Here is a 24,366-nt window from a genome sequence, read left to right as displayed (position 1 = left end):
CTGAATTAAACTCCATTGGCCACTTCTCAGCCCATTGGCCCATTTTATCCAGATCCTGTTGTAATCTGAGGTAACCCTCTTTGCTGTCCACTACCCCTCCAATTTTGGTGTCATCCTCAAACTTACTAACTATACCTCTTATGTTCATTTCCAAATCATTTCTCTAAATGTCGAAAAGTAATGGCCCTAGCACCGTTCCTTGTGGTCACAGGTCTCCAGTCTGGTAAGCAACCCTGTCTTCAACCTTCGAGCCACCAGAGGTTGGAATTGAATCTGGGTCTACGGCACTGAGAGGCAGCAGTGCTAACCACTCAGCCATCACCTTTCTTTATCAGATAAAACAATCAACCTCTATTATGTGTTACAATTTTTCTATTGTAATTTTCTGTGCTCCCATTTTACTATGGAAACTTTCCATGTCACAATAATTTCAACTCTCGTGCCAATTTCCATTTCAATTTTGGATCTTTGAGCTCTCAAGCTTTAATCAGGTCTATTTGACATCCAAATTGAACTCCAGTTTGCTATTTGACTGTTAAAACAATTATATATTAAAAATATCAAGACTATTGAAGCCTGAATCAAATTCAATTCTCATTGTGCTTTGGTGCACATCTCAATTCTGTAATTATGACCAATACTTCCTGTGAAGCATTACCATGAACAGCCAGTCATGTAACTTCATGTTGAGTAGATTGCAACTTGTAACTCATTGCCATATCTTTAACAAATGTGGTTTAGATTTTAACATGTAACAAAGTGAACAGTAGCTATGATCAGGATGTCATAGATACTTGTTGCTTTCTTCATGTCAATGACTAGTCAGCTGGAGTCAAACTGCTAAGCAATCGGTATCTTTTCGTACTGCACACAAGGTTGACATAAAACAGCATTTGCTGGAAAAACTGAGCAAGTTTGGCATCAACTGTGGAGAAAGAAACAGAGATAATATCTCAAGTTGAAACGTAAACTCTGCCTTCTCTCCACAGATACTACCAGATCGGAGTTTTTCCACCAATTTCTGCATTTGTTTCAAATCTTCAGTCATCACAGTCCTACACTTGTTTTTATAAATTGATGAGTTTGTTTGGAATCTGGTATTCTTGCACTTGTCCTGATGAATGCAATTCAAAAACTCAAATAACAAAGCATCAGCACTGCCAAACAACCATTTATCAAACATCACAACTTTAAATATTGTGATTATTAATTAATAAGGGAAAAAAATCAGAATAAAGTGATTTCCTGCTTTTATTCAGAAGGGGTGCATTACAGCTATTTACTACTCTATAAAAATAATTAACTTCCTTGCTTCAAATTCTCAGGGTCAAGAGAGCTAATTTTAATGAGTAACAACAGTTTCATGCATTAATTACTGTAAATGTTAGATATGAGCAGTGTGAGACAATGCCACTGTCTGATTAGGACTTTTTAATGCTATCTTGAGGCCCCGATATGTCAAGTACCCCTGTTTTGCACAGAAGCTTCTACAGCAGCCTGAAGTCGGATAATGGCACAAGTGCAAGGTGTTGTTTTAGAAATAAAAGATGCAGTTTTTGTAATTCAGCTGTCATTCCTTCTTGAAAGCAACTGCCAAAGTGGTGAGCATTAACCTAGGCTTCTCACTGTAGGTCTGATGGAAAACGTCCATCATTCAGCTGCTGAGGAACATCAGTCTTGGGATAACAATTGCTGAAAGCATACACTTAAAAAATAGGTATAAATGTCAGTGTTCAAGCTAGTTGTAGAAGATAATGCTGACATTAAATGGGTCACCATCAGACAAGCAGCTAAGGCTGAAGCTGCAGTGTGTGGAGTTATCATTCTGTAGGATGTGGCACAGGTCCAAGGATGGTGGCAAATTGGTCATATTTCACGGTGAGTCGGGTTACTCGAGAATTGTCCCTGTTGCTAAGCAAGAGGGAATTCAAACCTTCCACTACTGTCTATGACTTTAGTGATAAGGTGCTTGGTTATAAGTAGGTTACTTATTCTTTAACTAAAAGGACTTTGGTAATGGAGGCTAACTTGCTCCTGCTCATTTCCAGATAACCTAGCAAGTCAGTCTCCTGGGTGTGTCCATTCAGTTGAGAACAAAGTGCTCAGCAAGATCACGTACTGACCACACACACACAGTTTCTGCAGTACCTCCAGGCACACTTATTCTACCAGCCTCACAGTGCCTGAACCTGGGTAAAGGAGCCAGGCAGCTCTCTGGACAGAGCATGTCCTCAAGACCAGGCCAGCAGAGATTTTGCTGATGAACATTTATTCATTCAGACAGTCAAGGAGCTGGTGGATTTTCAAATACACCAAAGATGTGCAAGTCAGGTGAACTGGCCATGCTAAATATTAGTCAGAGGGAAATGGGTCTGGGTGGGTTAATCTTTGGAGGGTCGGTGTGGACTGGTTGGGCCGAAGGGCCTGTTTCCAAACTGCAGGAAATCTAGTCTAATCAGACATCCAGCTGGTCAAAGCAAAATGAATGCTGATGAAAAGAGCACATAGACAACCAAACACAGAAAACAAACTGCCTTCACGTTCAATATTGGTCTTACCGTCACTGTAAAGAACTCATGAATCGTATACACTTCTTTTTGCTCATGAAATGTAATAAATCCACAAAAACATCACAGTGCTACAATCTATAACTAGAAACAAAGACCATAAACATCACATCAACTCCGCTACCAGTTTAAGCATTTCAACTCAAACTTCCAATCTCATAAAGCAGGAATGCATTCGGTTTGAGATTTGGAATGACTAGTTTGATGCAATGAAACAAATTTTAAAAATTGATGAGGCACTGGCATCTGAGGAGATGCAGTCGAGGACAGTGTGGGAAGTGAGCGTGGAGGTGTTGTACAGAAATATTTAGTCATCATTAGACTCAAGTGTGGTGCCTGAGGACTGGAGAACTGTAAATGTTACATCATTGTTCAAAAAAAGGAAGCAAATACAAGATCAGCAACATGAGGTGATTAACTTTATGAGGAAAAATGTGGAGAGACGTATAAAGGAGGGGCTACAACGCTAAGGGGGTGAGCAGGTCAGAAGATGTGTGTATACATGTGAAGGACAGTTTGATAAACCAATTAACAGAGGACGATTTATCCTAGCTTTATTAAATAGAGTACAAAAAAAGGTAGTGGTAAAATTGTCCAAGACACTAGATTGGCCTCAGCTGTAGTACAGCACCCAGTTCTGGAGGAGGATGCAAAATATGAGAGAATGCAGAGATGAGTCAATGGAATGGTGTCAGAAATGAGTTATAAAGTGTCATTGCTGCAAATGTGTTGCTGGTCAAAGCACAGCAGGTTAGGCAGCATCTCAGGAATAGAGAATTCGACGTTTCGAGCATAAGCCATTCATCAGGAATCATAAAGTGTCATTGAAAGGGTTGGGACCATTTTCTTTAAAGAAGGTTGAGAGGTGACTTTACAGAAGTATTTGAAACAACGAGTGGGCACACAGTGGGTAGGGAAACTGCACCCATTTCGGAAAGGATCGAGAGTGAAGAGGCATAGAGAGGGCATAGGTTTTGGATGAGAGGGGAAAGATATAAAAGGGACCTAAGGGGCAACTTTTTCACACAGAGGGTGGTACGTGTATGGAATGAGCTGCCAGAGGAAGTGGTGGGTATATGAATAGGAAGGGTTTAGAGGGATATGGGTCAAATGCTGGCAAATGGGACTAGATTAGGTTGGGATATCTGGTCGGCATGGATGAGTTGGACCAAAGGGTAAGTTTTCATGTTGTGCATCTCTGTAACTCTAGTGATTGGCTAAAGTGATAACAGAAAAAAAACCTCCCTCTCGCTGAGTGTGGTTAATGCCTGGGAGGTAATGCATGAGAGTGTGGTGGAGTGCAGCACATTCAATATATCTAAAATGAAGGTAAGCCTAACAGGCTATTGCAAACAAATAACGCGCAGAGTTATGATAATGTGGTACAGAAACAATGGACCAAACAGTCTCCTCCTGTGCTGAACCAATTCTGTGCAAACCAAATCTCATTGGAGTGAAGGATGCAAATGTCTATCATGAGGGGGCATAATTTCAAGATGATTGGAGGAAGGTTTTGGGGAGATGTCAGACACATATATGTTCTATACGTAGGGAGTAGTGGATGCATGAACTGCACTGCCAGCAGTGATAGCCCTCATGACCTGTCCTACCTGCCTATTTTCCCTTCCACCTATCCACTCCACCCTCTGATTTATCACCTTCATCCCCACCCCCACTCACCTATTGTACTCTATGCTACTTTCTCCCCACCCCCACCCCCCCCCCTCTCATTTATCTCTCCACTCTGCAGGCTCCCTGCCTCTATTCCTGATGAAGGGCTCTTGTCAGAAACGTCAATTTTCCTGCTATCGGATGCTGCCTGACCTGGTGTGCTTTTCCAGCAACACTAATCTAGACTCTGGTTTCCAGCATCTGCAGCCCTTGTTTTTACCTTGCAGTGGTAGTTGAGTCAGATACATTAGGGACATTTAAACGACTCTTGGATAGGTACATAGAAGATAGTACAATGAAAGGTATGGAGGTTAGTTTGATCTCGAGTAGGATAAAAGGTCAGCATAACATCGAGGGCCGAAGGGCCTGTACTGCTATATGCTCAAAGGAGAGGGGCAGCCTGTGAATTCAGTTGAAGCAGATCAGCAGTCTCCTGGGATAGCTCTACAGGTTGAGTGATTATAGAAGCAAACTGGTTAATGAATGTTACAATCAGATCTCACCACTTCCCTTTATAAATTACATACAGAAATCAGCTCTCGACCCTGAGCTGTGCACTTGCAGCATAATGAGATTTGCAATCTATCAGGTGCAACCATTTACTTTTAAAGGGTCACTGGTGTTTTTTAAAAATTTGTTCCTGGGATGAGCAAAGAGGCAAAGTCAGTATTTATTGCCCAGCTCTAAAAAGATGGCTCACCTTCGGCAATAAAGTGCTTTAGTCTACATGTTGTAGATAGGCCTGAAGTAGAGCTCGGCAGGAAATTCTGACGGTGACTATGGTTGAAGCTACTGATAGAACAGGTATAACCATTAAAAGAAACAAAACTTTCTGGAAAATCTCAGCAGGTCTGGCAGCATCTGAGGAGAGAAATCAGAATTTTGAGTCCAGTGGCCCTTTTTGTAAAACCCCTTTCCTCTGTTTGCATGTCACTGGACCCAAAACATTAACTGATTTCTCTCCACAGATAGTGCCAGATCTGCTGAGATTTTCGAGCAATTTCTGGATTTTTTTTCAGACTTCTAGCAGTTCTTTCGTTTTGTTTATAACAATGAAACACTATTTCAATACAGTGTGCAGGCTTATACCAGACCAGCAGGTGAAGAAGCAAAAGGTAGTTGTTCCTGCTGAAGAGGAGGGATAGATCAACATCAGAAAGGCACATCTCCATTCAGCCTACATGCAAAACCCCAGCACATGGGCCATGCCAGCAATCATTATTTTATTTCAATTGTTGATTAGATCCCTGACAGTGTGGAAACAGGCCCTTTGGCCCAACCAATCCACACCAACCCTCCGAACAGTAACCCACCCACGCCCATTTCCCTCTGACTAATGCACCTAACACTATTGGCAATTTAGCATGGCCAATTCACCTGGCCTGCACATCTTTTGGATTGTGGGAAGAAACCAGAGCAAATCAATGCAGACACGGGAAGAATGTGCAAACTCCACACAGACAGTTGCCTGAGGCTGGAATCAAACCTGGGGCCCTGGTGCTGTGAGGCAGCAGTGCTAACCACTGAGCCACTGCATCACCACAATTTTTTTTTAAATTTAAGTGCCTAAACACCATCTTCCATGTCCTTTACCTGCCCTTACACCCCAGGTCCGGCCAATGACATGAGCTGCTTTCAGCACAGTCAACCCATTTTCATTTTAGATTAGACTGAGTAAACAGCCATTCACTAAACCAATGCACAGGGCACCAATTATCCCCTTCAATATTACAGATGGTGGTCCCACAACATAGCAGGTATAACCACTGTTGGTTAAGATTCCAGAAGGACACATGATTTGGGTGACACACATAACAGAATAATGGGACAAAGAGACTCTGCAGTCCCAAACCTGCTCCATCATTCAACAAGAGAACAAGTGAAGTTGGATATTAACTCCACTTTCCTAAACATTCCCATATCTTTGGGTCTTATGAGCCCAAACATGGGGTTTCGATCTCAGTATTGATGACACAGTCAATAATGCAGGAGTCACGGCCCTGTGGGCCAGGGAAGTCCGAAGCTTCGCAAGCCAACCAGTGAAGCCATTACTCTCCGTACACCTCGCCAGCTGATCACTTATTATTGAGTTATAAACGTTCCAATCAGGGGAAACAACTTCTTGTCAATTTCTGTAAAATCACAATTGCATCACTTTGTCTACACCTTTGCCATACACGGCCATGCCTCATTTGCATCTGCCCCTTCCACATTGATTTCCACCCAATGTTCAGGCAACTATTATTGAATTATTTTTCAAGTGCCCCTAACAGCACCATCAACCTCCGTACATTATATGGATATCCCTGTACCTCTGACCACAATACACATTATGCCCAATCACAGCTGGGTACCTACTGGATGGTTTTAAATCTCTTAATGCCTTTCGTATATCAATACATCTATCCCTTCACCGGAGGGATGCAGAGCTAAATGCAGCTCCGCACTGTAAAGATTCTAATGAGGAGACAATTTTGTTTTTAGTTTCGAACTGCAGTTCACCAGAGAGATGATAGCTTTCCTTATGCCTCAACGGAGTTTAGGCATTTGCTGACCTGGATACTTGTTTACACGCCACTTCTTCACAATAAACTACACTAATTGGAATGATGTAATGTCTTATGCTAGGGAGTTCACTGTTTTTTTTTACATATTGTAGTGGCCCTGTCCTAAATGACAACAAACAGCAGGGGTGGGAGAGAGCTACACTAAAATAGAAACAATTTTGAAGTTTATTTTCCTATCCTAAGTGCTTTCACTTTGGAGTTATCCTGCATTGCACATGGTTAAAGCTATAATTCAGATTTCTCACACTGCACTCAAAAAGGTGAAGTGTGATTGGACAGGGACCTTAGATGCTGAAACCTAAATACTGATGTAGCAAGATGTTCCCAAGATATTGGCAACACAATGTTGGAATTAAATAATTAGGGTGAAGAAAAGCTGAGATTATTTGATACGCGTTATAATAAAAGATCAAAAACAAAACTACAAAATAGGAGGGAAACCTAGCACAGATCACTTCACGGTGAACGTCGCTGCTGTCACGGATGGAAACACAACAACCAACCAACTTACACACAGCGAGGTTCCACCATCCAGGTTATTGTAAATGACCAGGTTATATTTTTCTGGGATTTTCATAGAAGGAAAGGTAGGAGAGTGGAAATGCTTCCAAGCTGCACCATAGTTACTAAAACTAGGGAACACCATTTGAGAATCAGTGGTCACTCAGTCAAAATTGAGATCCAGAGCAATATTTTCCCCTCAAAGGGTTGAGAGTCTTTATAACTCTCTTCCCACTAATGGTGGTGAAGGCAGGGTCACTGTAAGGCACAGGGTGATCTATAACAAGAGAGTCAGTGCTTCTCTGGGAAAAGCAGGACCATAGATTTGAGGCCATGATTGGGTCAGCTATGACCTTGTTGAATAGCAGAGCAATCAAGTGGGGCTGAATGGCCTACTCCTGTCATCTGCTTATATGCAAATGTTTCCATTAATGACATCCCAGTGTCTGTTCATCAACTGCTGAAAGAGACTCTACACTGGCAGAGGTTGCTCAGTTCCTCACTACATGACTATTTACAATTGCCTATATATCTTATCCCCAACACTATTGTGTTAATTTGAAAGATTTTCATCATGCTTACAAAATTGAGAGCTCAAATGCAGACCAAACCTATGATCTATGCTAGCTTAATAAACATCAAAAAACAGCAGTGGGTGGGGAGAAGGATTTGATTCAAGTGATCTTAATGCTTCGAGTAAACAAGAGAGGGAAGCTCCGATAGGTTTCTCTGATGACTATATAAACAACTGTGTAAAACTGACCATGTACAAGTATAATAATAACACTCACTTTCAAACGCGAGGTCATAAAGAATGGTCATTTCAAATATCCACTCACCCATGACAAGCAGCAGAACTGACCAAGGGCAGTTAAGGTGCAGAAGCATCAAGCCCGAAGAGTGGGAAATTGTGATAAAAACCAGACTTTAATCGCAGTTATCATCATCATACCTCAGGGAAAAAAAACCTTACAGATCTCTAAGGGAAACAACACAACTGACTGAGGCCTACGTCACAGGATAACATCAAGGTGGAACTGTAAGAGACATGGTAAGTCAGGAAACGGTGAATAGATGGTTTAAATTTAAGTATTATAGGAGCCTTGTCCTGAGAGAGCTGACATATGGTGGACCTTCATTTCAAAGTTAAGAGGGAGAAGAGGCCGGAGGTCTGAGAAAGTAGGAGCCATAATCAATCACCTACTGCACCACAGAGAGGTTGTCCTGAAGGAACGAAAGGTGTCATGAGGAAAAGAAGGAAATTTCCAGAAGAAACTGTGGTGGTGAAGAGGAGGGTCATTGGACCAACAAGTGAGACTGGACTCCAGATGCCTGAGTCCCAAAATTATTTTGGGCATTAAAGGGAAATTTAAAGCAATTTACATTCATTAGTCAATGTTTGTACTCTGAACAAAGGATTCAGAGCTATGTTTGTAAAGACCTTTGTGAAGATTTTGGCTGTTCAGCATTTGGGCATGCCACAGACTGCATCCTGAGTAAACAGTTATTTAAAAAAATTAAAAACAAAATAACCAAATTACAAACCATTTGTGTGTTATTTAAACACAAGTACAAAGTTTGATTTAATCTGCCTTTCCTACTTCAAAGATGCTGAAAAAAAAACTGATGCTCATTGGAATTAACAGGATGCAGATCTGAAATGGTGCAGACATTCTAGCTAGGGGCTGTAAACCTGTCAGTCTGTGACTGCAACCCAGCAGTCTGATATAAAAAAGAGAATGGTTTATTTTATTCCTATGGTACCACTGTTTATCGGTAAGCATGGCACACTGAATTGTGCTGAATACACAATGTCGCAGACTTCAATAGTGAACAAATCATGAAGATAGATTACAGTCAGTGAAACCAGATGTGAAATACTGCAGAAGCTGAAACTCAGAAGATACTCAGCAAGTCAGACAGTATCTGTGGGGACAGAAATCAGAGCTAATGGCTTCAGCTCAGTGATCTCAGTGCTGAGTATTTCCAACATTTTCAGCTTTTATGTCATTGATATATAGATATCAGACAGATTCATATTAAAATCAAATTTGTATCATTTTGTGTATGTAGATGAATACATGGATAGTTCTTCATCCAATGTACATCAGTTAATTAAATATGCAACTAACTTCTTTTTCCAAGCTGGCACAAGTGAACTCTGAATTTGGTAATCATTTACAATTAGGTTAACTTGCCCAGTTAGACCATTACTTGAGTAATCTCTGCAGATAATGACTTCATAATCACAGTAGGTCAAATGGTTTCCTTCTGCTCTGTGATTTCTACAATTCTAGTTTAAATGTATTATATTGTAATTGGGCGGCACGGTGGCACAGTGGTTAGCACTGCTGCCTCACAGCACCAGAGACCTGGGTTCAATTCCCGCCTCAGGCGACTGACTGTGTGGAGTTTGCACGTTCTCCCCGTGTCTGCGTGGGTTTCCTCCAGGTGCTCCGGTTTCCTCCCACAGTCACAAAGATGTGCGGGTCAGGTGAATTGGCCATGCTAAATTGCCCGTAGTGTTAGGTAAGGGGTAAATGTAAGGGTACGGGTGGGTTGCGCTTCGGCGGGTCGGTGTGGACTTGTTGGGCCGAAGGGCCTGTTTCCACACTGTAAGTCTAATCTAATTATCCAACTCACAGATATCCAAGAACAACATCACTAGGTAGCTGGCTAAAAGAAAATGTATGTAATTGCATAAAGATGGGTGACAAGTCAAAACAAAAAGGAGTGGACAAAATTTTAGAGTTAAAAAAAAAGAAAAAATGAATGCGAAGGCTAAAATTTGAGTATAAGGGGTGAAAGCCAATTAGAAAATATAAAAACACACAGTAAAGTTTCTATTGATATTTAAGAAAGATCCACAAAGAGTCAACAAATTGATCTTTGTTCCTACAGAAGGTGGAACTAATAATGGAAAATAAGGAGATGGCAAATGAATTTAACACGTATTTTGCATTGATAATAAAACAAAATACTATGGATACTAGATATTAAAACAAAAACAGAAAGAGCTAGAGGAACTCTGTAGATCTGGCAGCATCTGCAGAGATAGAAACAGAGTCAACTTTTCAAATCAAACACGATTCTTTGATTTAATTTATTGTAGTCATATGTACTTAAGTAGTGAAAAGCTTTGTTTACAAGCAGAACAGGCAGATCATAATAAGCAGATACAGATCATAAGGTGTTTAGACAGAATGAGGCATATAAGTTACACTGCACAGGAGGTGTGTGAAGCAAGATCAACTTTAATAAGATCAATATTATTCTTCAGAACAGTGGAACAATCATATTGGACTCAAAATATTAACTCCATTTCTCTCTCCACAAATGCTGCCAGACCTGCTGAGTTCCTCCTGCTGTTTTTACTTTGCATTGCTCTTCATTATAGAGGAGCTCAGGAATATCACAATCTTTGGGGCGGCACGGTGCCTCAGTGGTTAGCACTGCTGCCTCACAGCGCCAGGGACCTGGGTTCAATTCCAGCCTCAGGTGATTGTGTGGAGTTTGCACATTCTTCCCCGTGTCTGCGTGGGTTTCCTCCCACAGTCCAAAGATGTGCAGGTTAGGTGAATTGGCCATGCTAAATTGCCCAGCTGCATTAGCCAGAGAGAAATGGGTCTGGGTGGGTTACTCTTCAGAGGGTCGGTATGGACTGGTTGGGCCAAAGGGCCTGTTTCCACACTGTAGGGAATTGAATCTAAAAAAATTTGCTGAGCAAATTGTTGGACATACTGCCTGATAGGTCCTTGGCTTCTCATGGAGTTCATCTTCAGGTCTTAAAAGAAATGGTTAGTGAGATAGATTGTGTGCTGTTTTCAAATTTCCTAAATTTGCAGAAGATTCCATGAGATTGGAAAATAGTGAATGCAACTCCTTTATTCAACAAGGGAGGAAGATAAGGAAACAGGAAACTGCAGGGCATTCAGCTTAACATCTGTCATAAAAAAGCTCTTTGAAGCTATTATTAAAGGTGTTATAGAATGGCCCTTAGAAGTTCAAGTTAATCATGCAGAGTAAACATGGAAATTATTTAACTAACTCGAGAGTTTTGAAGAATTAAAATGTACTTCTGATAAGGGGGAACCAATGGATTTACTGACAACATTTGATAAGGTGCCACATCAAAGGCTACTGTGGAAATTAAACTTGTGATGCATGGGATAACATATTGTCATGGACAGAAGATTGTTTAACTAACAAGCAGACAGGAGGCATAAAGGAGTCTTCTTCTGATTGGCAAAGCATAATGAGGCAAAAAGTGTGGTGCTGGAAAAGCAAAGCTGGTCAGGCAGCATTCGAGGAGCAGGAGAGTGGACATTTTGAGCATAAGCCCTTCATCAGGAATGAGGCTTGGGGCCAAGGGAGCAGAGCGATAAATGTGAGGGGGATGGTGTGGGGGTAATTGGGGGAGTAGCTGTGAATGCGAAAGGTAGATGAAGGTGGGAGTGAAAGTGATAGGTCAGAGAGGAGGGTGGAGCTAATAGGTGGAAAGGAAGATGGACAAGTAGGACAGTTCAAGAGGGCAGTGCCGAGTTGGAAAGTTAGATCTGGGATAAGGTGGGAGGAGGAGAAATAAGGAAACTGGTGAAATCCACATTGATCCCACATGGTTGGAGGTTCCCAAGGCAGATGATGAGGCGTTCTTCCTTCAGGCATCAGATGGCTAGAGTTTGGTGGTGGAGGCGGCCCAGGACTTGACTCTCCTTGGTGGAGTGGGAGGAGGAGTTAAAGTGTTCGGCCACAGGATTGTGGGGTTGGTTAGTGTGTGTGTCCCAGAGATGTTCTCTGAAACGTTCCGCAAGTTGGCAGCCTCTCTCCCCTGTGTAGAGGAGAATACATTGAGCACAATGGAAACAGTACATGACGTGTGTGGAAGTGCAGGTAAATCTCTGTCAGATGTGGAAGGATCCTTTGGGGCCTTGGACAGAGGTGTGGGCGCAGGTTTTGCATTTCCTGTGGAGGCAGAGGAAGGTGCTGGGAGGGGAGGGTGGGTTGGTGGGGGAGGGGCATGGACCTAACAAGGGAATTGCAGAGGGAATGGTCTCTACAAAATGCAGATAGGGGTGGGGAGGGAAATATATCCCCGGTTGGGGGTCTGTTTGTAAGTGGTAGAAATGGCGGAGGGTGATGTGATGTGATGTATCTGAAAGTTGGTGGTGTGGAAGGTGAGGATCAAGAGGGTTCTGTTCTTGTTACGGTCGGAGGGGTGGGTTTCAAGGGCAGAGGTGCGAGAAGTGGAGGAGATGCACTGGAGGGCATCGCTGACCATGTGGGAGGGAAAATTGTGGTCTTTGAATTTGGAGGCCATCTGGGACGTTCTATGGTGGAATTGGTCCTCCTGGGAGCAGATGCGGCAGAGGCAGAGGATTTAGGAATAAGGGATAGCATTTTTACAGGAGGCAGGGTGGGAGGAGGTGTAGTTCAGGTAGCTATGAGAGTTGGTGGGTTTGAAGTAAATGTGCATGTTCAGTCGGTCACTGGCAATGGAGATGGAGATCTCCAGTAAGGGGAGGGGTCCAGGTGAACTTGAGTTTGGGGTGGAAAATGTTCGTGAAGTTGACGAACTGTTTAACATCCTTGTGGGAGCATGAGGTAGCACTGATCCAGTCATCGATGTAGCAAAGGAAGAGGTGGGGAGTGGTGATGGTGTAACTACAGAAGATGGGCTGTTCCACGTACCCGACAAAGGGACAGGCATAGCTGGGGCCCATGCAGGTGCCCATGGCTACCACTGTGATCTGAAGGGAATGGGAAGATTTGAAGGTGAAATTGTTGAGGGCGAGGACCAGATCAGCCAATCGAACGAGTGCGTTGGTGGAAGGATACTGGTTGGGTTTGCAGGAGAGGAAGAAACAGAGGGCTTGGAGGCTCTGGTTATGGCCGATGGATGTGTACAGAGACTGAATGTCCATCATGAAGTTGAGGCTTTGGAGGCCGGGGAAATGAAAGTCATAGAGGAGGTGGAGGGCAAGGGTGGTGTCTTGAATGTATTTGGGGAGATCATGGACCAAGGGGGACAGGACGGTGTCAAGTAGGCGGAGGCAAGTTTGGTGAGGCAGGAACAGGCTGAGATAATGGGTTGACCGGGGCAGTCAGGTTTGTGAATTTGTGAAGCATTTTGATGGTTGTACCACAGGGATCAGTGCTGGGTCCTCAACATTTTACAATTTGCATAAGTGAAATAAAAACTGAAAGCATGGTTGCTAAATTTGATGACACAAAGATAGGGAGAAAATAGAGCTGTGAAGAAGACCAAGAGATATGACAAGTTTAAGTGAGTGGCAAACATTTGACACATGGAATATAATGTGGAAAGATGCAAAATTTTCCATTTTGGCAAAGAATTAATAGATATTATACAACTAGTCAGGAGTTACAAACTCTGAAATGCAGAGGGATCTGGGTGTCATAATGAATGAATTGCAAGAGGTTAGTGTGTAGGTACAGCAGTAATTTGGAGAGCTAACTGAAAGCTATGCTTATTGCAAGAGAAATTGAAAACAAACATTATGCGTCAGTTATAGTGGGCACGGCTGAGACCACGTCTGAGTGCCGTATGCAGTACTGGTTTCTTTATATAAAGGAAGTACCAAAATGCATGAGAAGTATTTCAGGGAGGGTTTACTGGACTAATAGTTGGAATTGGTGGGTTGCTTGATGTGTAAAGATTGGGCAGACCAGGCTTGGATTGGAGTTTAGAAGATTAAGAGGTGTCCGAATTGAAACATACAAGATCTAGAAGGGTTTGGACAAGGCAGATCGGGAAAACACATTTTGTTCTGTGGAGGAATCTACAAACAGGAGTCACTGCTTCAAAATAATGGTTCGTCCATTTAAGACAGAGATTAAAATCAACACCAGGTTATAGCCCAACAGGTTTATTTGGAAGTACAACCTTTTGGAGCGACGTTCCTTCATCAGGAAGCTAGCAGGGCAGGATGCGGAGCTGAGGAGGAAGATTTCACACAGGCTTGAGTGTCTTTGGAATTCTTTATCTTAAAAGACAGTGGAAGTGGAGCAGAGTCTTTGAATATCTTTAGGATAGAGACAGAAAAATTCTTGATAAGGAGTGATAGGTAATGGCCTGGTAGACCGCTATGTGGAATGATCAGATTAAGGGATTATCTTGTGTGGAAGGAACTGGCCCATAGGGCCGACAGCTTGCTCCTAACCCAAATATAGAGCACCTCAAATGAAACAGAGATTGTTGTGACACCCCACACCTTACTCACACTTGCAATGCTAATACTGAGCAGACAAACTGACATGGTCTTGTCTTACAGGCTTTATGCTCTGTGTCATTTCCCCCATCCTTGAACAAATTAATATTTCCCCAATTTTATATTGAAAATTAAATTGTTAGCTAACTTCACAAGCACTCAATTAATCATCAGCTGTGCCAAAGACACCAGAATGAAACTATTCAATTTTTCATCTTAGCAGATGACAAAGGATTGAAAATTGGCTCAATTAGGACTTGAAGCATCAACAAATCGGCTTATGGAACAACACTTCATCTCAGACACGTGACAATATCTTGGTGCCATCTGGGACATGCTGAGATTAAGAGGATAGCCGGGGGGTGGGGGTCAGAAGACAGGATTTTCTTTTGAGCTGATTGACAGAACGGTACTTTTCAAAACTGCTTTGCCACAGTCTCAAGGTATGTTAATCTCCTCCTCTTTTACACCACCTCACTCTTGCAGAATGCCTACGAGCTTATATCGATACAAGTGTTAAGGAGATAGTGGCAGGGTGTTTCATTACAGGACACAATGTAAACATGAATATCACATTGACCGTAAAGCTGATGTTACTGTCGGTGCACTGTATCAATGTATCACTATTGTAACTTCAGATTACTGTGGAATGCAACTCTCAAATTAATTTACACAAACTATCTAAATGTGACTTCAGTTGCTGTCTGTGATCACTGAGATTCTATGGGAAACACATTATTCACCAGAACCAAGAGCTGGCCTACAAAAGGAGGCAGTGTTAAGTGTCTGGAGAATTGGGAGAAGATATAAATCAGTGACGCCTGCTACAAGAGACCCTACAAGCCTGATTTCTTTTAAATCTCTCTGGAAGCAAACATTCTTCACTGTTGACCAGCTTAATCATCAATGAGACGACAGAGCAGTGCTCTGACATGTATGACTAACCATCAAACATTTATCTAAGCCTTTATACAAATTAAACTTGCTCTTTTCTCCTTTGGCTGCTAATTAATGAATTGCATCAATGCAATGTCAATAATCCAAAAACATGCAAAAGGAAAGATTTAAGACAATCCTCTCTGCAGGGACAATATCAACACAAAATTATCATAGCATCTCTCCCAGTCAGTCTGCCACTCTGCAACACAATGCCTTTAATAACAGGGCATGGTAAATCCCTGCTCTCAACTGACCTCAATAGATTTGGGAAAAGTGAAATTGTATTCCCATTCCCCCAGGCAATTACCACTGGGTTCTCAAAACTTCAACGAATGTAAACCGCATACTGAAGCAGAATATTTATATGTGAATTCCAAATCTCCTAGCCTGCAACTTCATGAGGATAGTCAAGTGCTCAGCTTAGCAGGGCTAACAATCAATTGCGACAGAAAAGGATTGAGACAATATATAATCACAACAGAATGTCACACAAAGGAAACTGTTGTTCTTGTGCATTTTCCAAATCTTAACAGATGTGTCAGTTGGCTGTTCTGATACCGGTTACACTGAATCACATTAAAAGTGCACATCACCACAGTCATGTTGGAATACATAGCATTAACAAGGCGACAGTCCAACTCCAGCTTCACCTCAAAGCCTTAGGCTGTACCAACACCAAGAAACCGACCAACTTCCTAAGATCACAAAGAATCCACATGCTTATGAACTCAGTTTGTGGTTTTAATGACAAGCAAGAGAAACTAATAATCTAGTTCAATACTTGAAAATTAAATTCGAAATGCAATTCTTTCACAGCATAAACTAAATCTACACAACCCATTAAGTAATACTCACTTAGCACCGACGGGACAATTATAAAAACATTGCCAAAAGTGAAGAATCTTTAACTGGAAATATTCAATTCCCAAATATTGAAGTGTTCTTCAAACAAGGTTTTCTGTCATGTAATTTTATTATCAACATGCAAATGTGGGTCATTTTTCTTGTTCATATTTTGAGTAACACAAAAAAATCTTGAAGTAGGTTGCAGTTTAGAAATGTAGCAACACAGGGCTCAATTCACTATTGTTTCATTAGTACAGAGCACAAAGCCCTGAGTCCTGAGGAAGGACATAGGAAAATAGGCATATTCCCTCCAATGTGTCAGAACCATTGCTGAAAACTATAGGATCAAAACTTAGGATTTAAAATATCTTACTTTGGCAAGCAACATGAGTAAAAGATAAATCCGATGTTAGATACTAAATTAGGATTTATATAATGGGCTGAGAGATTTGTCGTCAATTCTACCCAAAACTACAGAAACAAAAACAAAACCACCATTTGGAAAAAAGGGTAGATGTGAAACTGGAGATTAAAGGGAGGCGCGGGCTGACAGGAATCCACTAACTGACTTTTTAAAACTGTCTTCATTCAGGTGAAGATCAATTTCAGGAGATGGGATCTGGGTTAAGGGAATCCTCGGAAGATGAATGAAAAGGGATGATGTGTCGGTGCTGCCAAGTTCTCGGTCTGATTCCACGGCGGACACACATTTCCGGGTTGGGTTGGAATCCTGTAGCTCCTGGAGCAGAGTTGAGAGTTCGGATCGAGATGCCGGATTGCAGCCAGAGAGACAATAATCCTCCAGCTCAGAATCAACCTCGAGCCTGCCCCTGACAGGCACAATCGTTCCAGTTCTCCCCCCACCTCCAAAATATGTCTGATATTTAACAAAATATAACGTACCCAATGTTAGATTGCGGGGAAATTAACGCAACTTTGAAACATAACGCGATAAATAATTGTCTTATTTATTGGCTGACTATTGGAAAAGGGATACGGAGAGAGTTTAGCCGTACATTGTGTCTCTGTTTTCTGGCTGAATGTAATATTTTGCAGGAACAGTTAGAGTTTCACCGTGACCAACCCGAGGACATTGTGCTGCAGTTCCCAGCCGCGGCTCAAACCCCCTCCCCATTGCCGAAGCTCCCTCCCTCCGACTCCGAGACTCTCGATCGTCAGTGAGGACACCTACCACCCCTAGTCTCTGCTGTCTTACCCTCTCCCCTCAGCCCCATCCCCTCTCCCTCCTCAGCCCCATTCCCCTCCTCCCTCAGCCTCATCCCTTCTCCCCCCAGCCCCATCCCCTCTCCCCCTGAACCCAATCCCCTCTCCCCCTTGAGCCCCATCCCTTCTCCCCCCTCAGCCCTATCCCCAGCCCAATCCCCTCTCCCCCTCAGCCCCATCCCCTTTCCTCAGCCCCATCCCCTCTCCCCCTCAGCCCCATCCCCTTTCCTCAGCCCCATCCCCTCTCCCCCTCAGCCCCATCCCCTTTCCTCAGCCCCATCCCCTCTCCCCCTCAGCCCCATCACCTCTCCCCCTCAGCCCCATCACCTCTCCCCCTCAGCCCCATCCCCTCTCCCCCTGAGCCCCATCCCCTCTCCCCCTCAGCCCCATCCCCTCTCCCCAGCCCCATCCCCTCTCCCCTGAGCCCAATCCCCTCTCCCCCCCAGCCCAATCCCCTCTCCCCCTCAGCCCCATCCCCTCTCCCCCTCAGCCCCCATCTCCACCCCTCACCCTCCAGCCCCTACTCTCCCCTCTCTCCCCCAGACCCCCATCCTACCTGGAGGCAGCAGCAGCGCCGACACCAGCAGCAGAAGCCGAGCCGTCCTCCCGTCTCCTAAAGCCGGCTCCATCCCGGCGGGAGCTCACTGTCCCTGAGCGAAACTTTCCGAAGGCAGCACCGACCGATCGGCCGGCGCCCCCACCCTGCCCCCCTTCCCCTGGAGTGAGGAGGGTGGGGGGAGTGAGAGGCAGAGCTGGGAGGGTGAGGGGTGGTCGTGGGGAGGGGGTAACACTCTCAGAGGCCACTTGCTGCCCTCCCGCTGGATTCCGCCCGACGATGTTGCACGGTGTTGGCGCTGGGCAGGAGATCCGCCGCGTTTACCCCGACACTGCGCTGCCTTAGCGCCTGTTCTGCACCGATCCTGCCCGGGCTCTGCACCGATCCTGCCCGGGCTCTGCACCGATCCTGCCCGGGCTCTGCACCGATATTGCCCGGGCTCTGCACCGATATTGCCCGGGCTCTGCACCGATATTGCCCGGGCTCTGCACCGATCCTGCCCGGGCTCTGCACCGATCCTGCCCGGGCTCTGCACCGATCCTGCCCGGGCTCTGCACCGATATTGCCCGGGCTCTGCACCGATATTGCCCGGGCTCTGCACCGATATTGCCCGGGCTCTGCACCGATATTGCCCGGGCTCTGCACCGATCCTGCCCGGGCTCTGCACCGATATTGCCCGGGCTCTGCGCCTGTTCTGCGCCGCTGCTGCTCGGCGCCGCCAACCTCCGCAAACTGGGGCGAAGTGGCGGCGTCAATGTGAGGCAGCGAAAGGCGGCTGGAGGAGGAGGGCTCTCTGCGCCCGGTGATGTCAGGATGAGGCGGGAATACAGCCCCTAATATGGGCCCGAGAGCTCTCTGAACCGGCCTGTGACCATGGCAACTGGCAGCATCGAGTTACCCCGCTCCCAGCTCCGACTTGCTGAGAGTTTGTGCGGAGTGAGCCCTCCAGGATTAGCGGGAGAAGGTGCTAACGCCAGTCCCGCAGCTCCCTGCACAGGGAGGGAGAGAGAGAGAGCCGGGGGTATGGCAAACAGGGGGATTAATAAACAGAGAGACAGAGGGAGATCCAGGGGATTAATAACAGCGAGAGATCCAGGGGATTAATAACAGAGGGAGATCCAGGCGATTAATAAACAGACAGAGGGAGATCCAGTTGATTAATAACAGAGAGAGATCCAGGCGATTAACAAACAGACAGAGGGAGATCCAGGGGATTAATAACAGAGGGAGATCCAGGCGATTAATAAACAGACAGAGGGAGATCCAGTTGATTAATAACAGAGAGAGATCCAGGCGATTAACAAACAGACAGAGGGAGATCCAGGGGATTAATAACAGAGGGAGATCCAGGCGATTAATAAACAGACAGAGGGAGATCCAGTTGATTAATAACAGAGAGAGATCCAGGCGATTAACAAACAGACAGAGGGAGATCCAGGGGATTAATAACAGAGGGAGATCCAGGCGATTAATAAACAGACAGAGGGAGATCCAGTTGATTAATAACAGAGAGAGATCCAGGCGATTAACAAACAGACAGAGGGAGATCCAGGGGATTAATAACAGAGGGAGATCCAGGCGATTAATAAACAGACAGAGGGAGATCCAGTTGATTAATAACAGAGAGAGATCCAGGCGATTAACAAACAGACAGAGGGAGATCCAGGCGATTAATAACAGAGGGAGATCCAGGCGATTAATAAACAGACAGAGGGAGATCCAGTTGATTAATAACAGAGGGAGATCCAGAGAATCAATAAACAGAGCAGACGGAGATCCGGGAAATTGATAAAGACAGACATAGGGAGATCTAGAATATTAATAAATAGGGAGCAGAGGGAGATCCAGGGGATTGATAAACAACCAGGGAGAGAGAGAGATCCAGGGGCAAGATGGACAGAGAAAGTGATGAATAAAGTCATACTGAACTCGAAACATTAACTCTGTTTCTCTCTCCGTAATTAATTCCAGGCCTGCTGAGTTTCTCCAGCATTCTCTATGGTTGTCCCTGATTGCCTTTCGCCTCCTTGCTTATCAAAGATATAAAACTCTGCCTTAAAATATACAAACACTCTGTCTCCACTGCCCTTTGAGATAGAGTTACAAAAATTCACAACCCTCTGTATGAAGGGCCTTTGCTTCATCTGCCTTAAATGACATTTGCTCTATTTTTCCAAAACAGTGATCCCTATGCAGGAGAAGGTTCTTTTCCAATCCACTCTGTGAACAGTCCTAGCCAACCAGGATGTTTCAATCAAGGGTGCACAGGTACTATCTAAGACCTGAGGGACATGAACTGGTTAATTTATTTGCTATTTGTGCAACTGTGCTGTGTATAGGTTGTTATATTTACCTACAAAAACAAGAGGCTACACTCCAGGATTGGTTTAGTTTTGGAACATTCAACTGACATGAAAGGAGCATGTAAAGGGAATTATTTTTCTTCTAATTTCTGAATATTTTATTATCCCATCATTAGTTACATGATGGAAATGTCTAATTTTCTCATTCACACCACATTAAAAAAAACACTTTATGAATCTCAAAAGCCTTTTAAAATGTTAAACATCAGCCCAAGGATGATAAAAGGAACACCAAAACTCAGAATTCAGCAAGTTCTGGAGGATTCCATATAAACACAAGTGGAGATGCATCACAAGACTTTCACTGTCGAAGTATAATTTATGCATTAGAACAAGCTTTGCAATCCAAAAATAAAGCCCTTAAGGTACTATCCCATCAAATAAAATATAAAATAGCAGGGGAAAAGAAGCCAATATTTTTTAAAAATTAAACAAAAAGGTAGGATCAGGCAGTAAAGGAGTGGAATGTAAATTTGCAGGAGATATTACACATATCTTTACACCAAGATAAACATGTAAAATAATTGCTCAGACAGCTGGATGCTACAATTAAACAATTTAAAAAGCAGAGGGATACGGTTTAAGGAACCAAATTATCTTCTGATGTTCTTAAATTGACACTGAAATGCATTCTAACAAATGTATTCTTTCTTTCAGTTGAATGAAGCTTATTTCCTAATATCACAAGTCTGATAAAAAGCATAATAGAGTTTAGGAATTGGGAAAGGCCATTAAAACAAAGAACTTCCATTTACACTGACTCCACAGGACATCCCAAGGCACTTTGCAGCCAACTAATTAATTTTGAAGTACAATTGTTGAAGTATATTTGTTTTTAAAATGTAAATGGAGTAGCCAATTAGCTAGCACTGTAAAGTCCCTGAAATGTAGGAAATGAAAAATAAAAGTTTATTTGTTTTGGTGGTAGCAGTTCAGGGTCACATGGGAACTGTTGCAATGTTTCTCCAGAAAGGCGATCTCCACCCAAATTACAGCCCTGATGAGGCATGCTTCTCCTGAAGGACTGCGCCCACTTCTATCCTGTTTATTTCTCATTCACCAAAATTTAGAACCACTAGCATGTTCCTGAGTGACACATGGTGCCGAAAACTGCAAGGGAGTGGGGTGGACCATTTGCCATTACACCTCCTTGCCTTGGAAGAAATGCCAGTGGCAAGCCAACAGTCCAGAAAGAAGCCTGATCCACAGCCAAACCTTGCGGCAGGCAGGACAAGGGATTGGAGCATCACCCTCTTGCTCTGTTGCCCCCTCCTAACCCTCATTCTGTGGAGATGGGGAAGTAGGTCCCACCCTCTGGACTTGCTAGCTAAAAGCTGATTAGCCAACAGCCAAGCAACATCAGAGCTCCGCACTGGGAACTGACAGGTCTGCCATCCAGCTCACTGAAATGCCAGGAAGACAGTTGTATTGGAAGGGTAGCATCTGCCCACTTTAGGGTGGGATGGTGAGAGATTGAAGAATGTTCCCAATGTGTTTCCAATGGGCAAAAGAGGCCCTCCAAAGACAGCAAGCCACCCTTCCTTCCTGCCATTTTGGAAACCTTTAAAACAAAGTCTCCACTCTCCCACCTGCCTATGCTGACCAGTTTACGGTATGGGTAGGTTGATTTTGAGGCCATTTGAACTTCTAACAATAAAACAAGGAACTATGGATGCTGGAGGTCTGAAACACAAACAAGAATTGCTCAAACGTGTGGCAGCATCAATGGAAAGAAATCAGACTTAACATTTCAAGTCTGGTGACTCTTCATTAGAACTTTTAACAAGTTCAGTTGTGTTTAATTATTTACTTACGTATTTCCATACAGGGATGCACTTGAGGTGGGTGCAGTGGTGGTACACCTACCTTTGCTCTAGAAGATGCAAGTTCAAATCCCACCTGCACCAAACATCTGAGGAGTTTGATTGAAATATCTACAGGGGTGGCTCCTTCGGGATGTATATGAAGATGATGGGCTAACTACCTGACACTATTTTACACACACCCCTCATTCTGAAAGCTAATATCTAACCCTTTTCCAGTTACTTCAACAACAATAAATAAAATGGAATATCCAATAATAGGCAAATTTCATGCAGTTCATTGATTTTATATCCATGGAAAAGTGGCTCAATACAATGCAGGAAAAGTAACAAATAAACGGAAACAATTGAGCAGAATATTAGATTAGATTACTTACAGTAGTGGAAACAGACCCTTTGGCCCAACAAGTCCACACCGACCTGCCGAAGTGCAACCCACCCACACCCCTACATTTACCCCTTACCTAACACTACAGGCTATTTAGCATGGCCAATTCACCTGACCCGCACATCTTTGGACTGTGGGAGGAAACCGGAGCACCCGGAGGAAACCCACGCAGACACGGGGAGAACGTACAAACTCCACACAGTCAGTCACCTGAGGTGGGAATTGAACCCGGGTCTCTGGCGCTGTGAGGCAGCAGTGCTAACCACTGTGCCACCGTGCCGCCCTAATATGAACCAATGCAATCTGGATTTTATCTTTTTCCTAAATTATACTCCTCTGCTCTTGTCACATAGCTTCTCTTCAAATATTCCTCAAAATGTTTCCTAAAATTCCGCAGTGGTTTTTGTCTTATTTCTGACAAAACATGCTCCAAATACTTTCTCTGTAAACAAATTTCTCCAAATCACTCTTTCCTCATTCTCAGCAGCAATTCCAATTTGTTGCTGACTTCCCAAACGGAGGAAATTGCCTCTCCTTTCTCACCCATATAGTTTTAAGACACGATTCTAAATATGCTTTTTGATTCAATCTTCACTCCAGTATCATTCCAGTATCAGCCATAAGGACAAATGAGCAGCAACAGGCCATTCAGCCCTTCCAGCCTACTGTGCTGTTCAATGAAATCATGATCTCAATAGACAATAGGTGCAGGAGTAGGCCATTCAGCCCTTCGAGCCTGCACCACCATTCAATATGATCATGGGTGATCATTCTTAATCAGTATCCGCTTCCTGCCTTATCTCCATAACCCTTGATTCCACTATCTTTGAGAGCTCTATCCAACTCTTTCTTAAATAAATCCAGAGACTAACACTGTCTTCCTGCACTATTCCCGTCAGCCTTGATGTTTTTGATCTGTACAAAGCTATCAATCTCAATGTTAAGCATAATCAATGACTGAGTCTTCACATCCCTCTGGGTCAGAGTTCCAAATGTACTGAATTTTCTTTGGAAGGTGTATCAGAATTTCTGATTGGTCTTCCAACGACTTGTAACCTAGTTGGAAAATGAATTATTAATTCTTGCTGATTGGTTGCTGTCCATGTCTGCAGTAGCAAGCCCTGTTCATGATCGACATTTATGTTTCTTAAGATCTTTCCAACTTGGCAAACATACTGTGCTATGAGACAGGAACCATTTGACAACAGGGAAATAATTGGAAAGGAGATGTTCAACAGCTGTAAAAATGATTTACAAACAGGTTCATGGAGAAGAGGTGACTTGGTGGAAGTGAGAGGTGGAGGTGCCCAATGGTTTAAAAGGAGCTAATGACAATAATAAGAAATAAAACATTCTATAAACCACCTCTTAGCTTAAACTTTACATCACTAGCCACTATTTTCTCTTCCACTCATCCTGAGCCCTTTTAGTTGTCATATTTTACAAAGGGCTTTGGGATGCTTTATAAATGAGAGGCACTAAATGACAACAAGGAATAAAACAATCTTTTAACACCTCTCACTTAGGAAGAACCCCAAAACCCTTTGTAAAAACATAAAAAACGACTCCGAGACATTGGAAGAGGAAATAGTGATCTAAACTTTAGCCTAAGACGTGGATCATAGATGATCTTTTATAGGATGTAAGGGAGGGAAAAGGTGTTGGGGTATATGAAGGAATACCAATTTTTAA

General features: G+C 43.5%; 1 protein-coding gene across 1 annotated transcript in view; it reads right to left on the bottom strand.

Annotated features, from left to right (window-relative positions):
• The window catches only part of nectin1b (nectin cell adhesion molecule 1b), a 229,375-nt gene extending 210,572 nt beyond the window's left edge, over positions 1 to 18,803 (bottom strand). The window contains exon 1 of the mRNA XM_060847081.1: positions 18,101 to 18,803. Coding sequence (XP_060703064.1) covers positions 18,101 to 18,173 — 73 coding nt within the window. The 5' untranslated portion in view covers positions 18,174 to 18,803. The remainder of the gene's footprint in view (positions 1 to 18,100) is intronic.
• Between the last annotated feature and the right edge of the window lie 5,563 nt (positions 18,804 to 24,366).

Source organism: Hemiscyllium ocellatum, chromosome 29 (genome assembly GCF_020745735.1).
Source record: "Hemiscyllium ocellatum isolate sHemOce1 chromosome 29, sHemOce1.pat.X.cur, whole genome shotgun sequence".
Classification (NCBI taxonomy): Eukaryota; Metazoa; Chordata; class Chondrichthyes; order Orectolobiformes; family Hemiscylliidae; genus Hemiscyllium; species Hemiscyllium ocellatum.
This window is presented reverse-complemented; position numbering and strand designations above follow the sequence as displayed.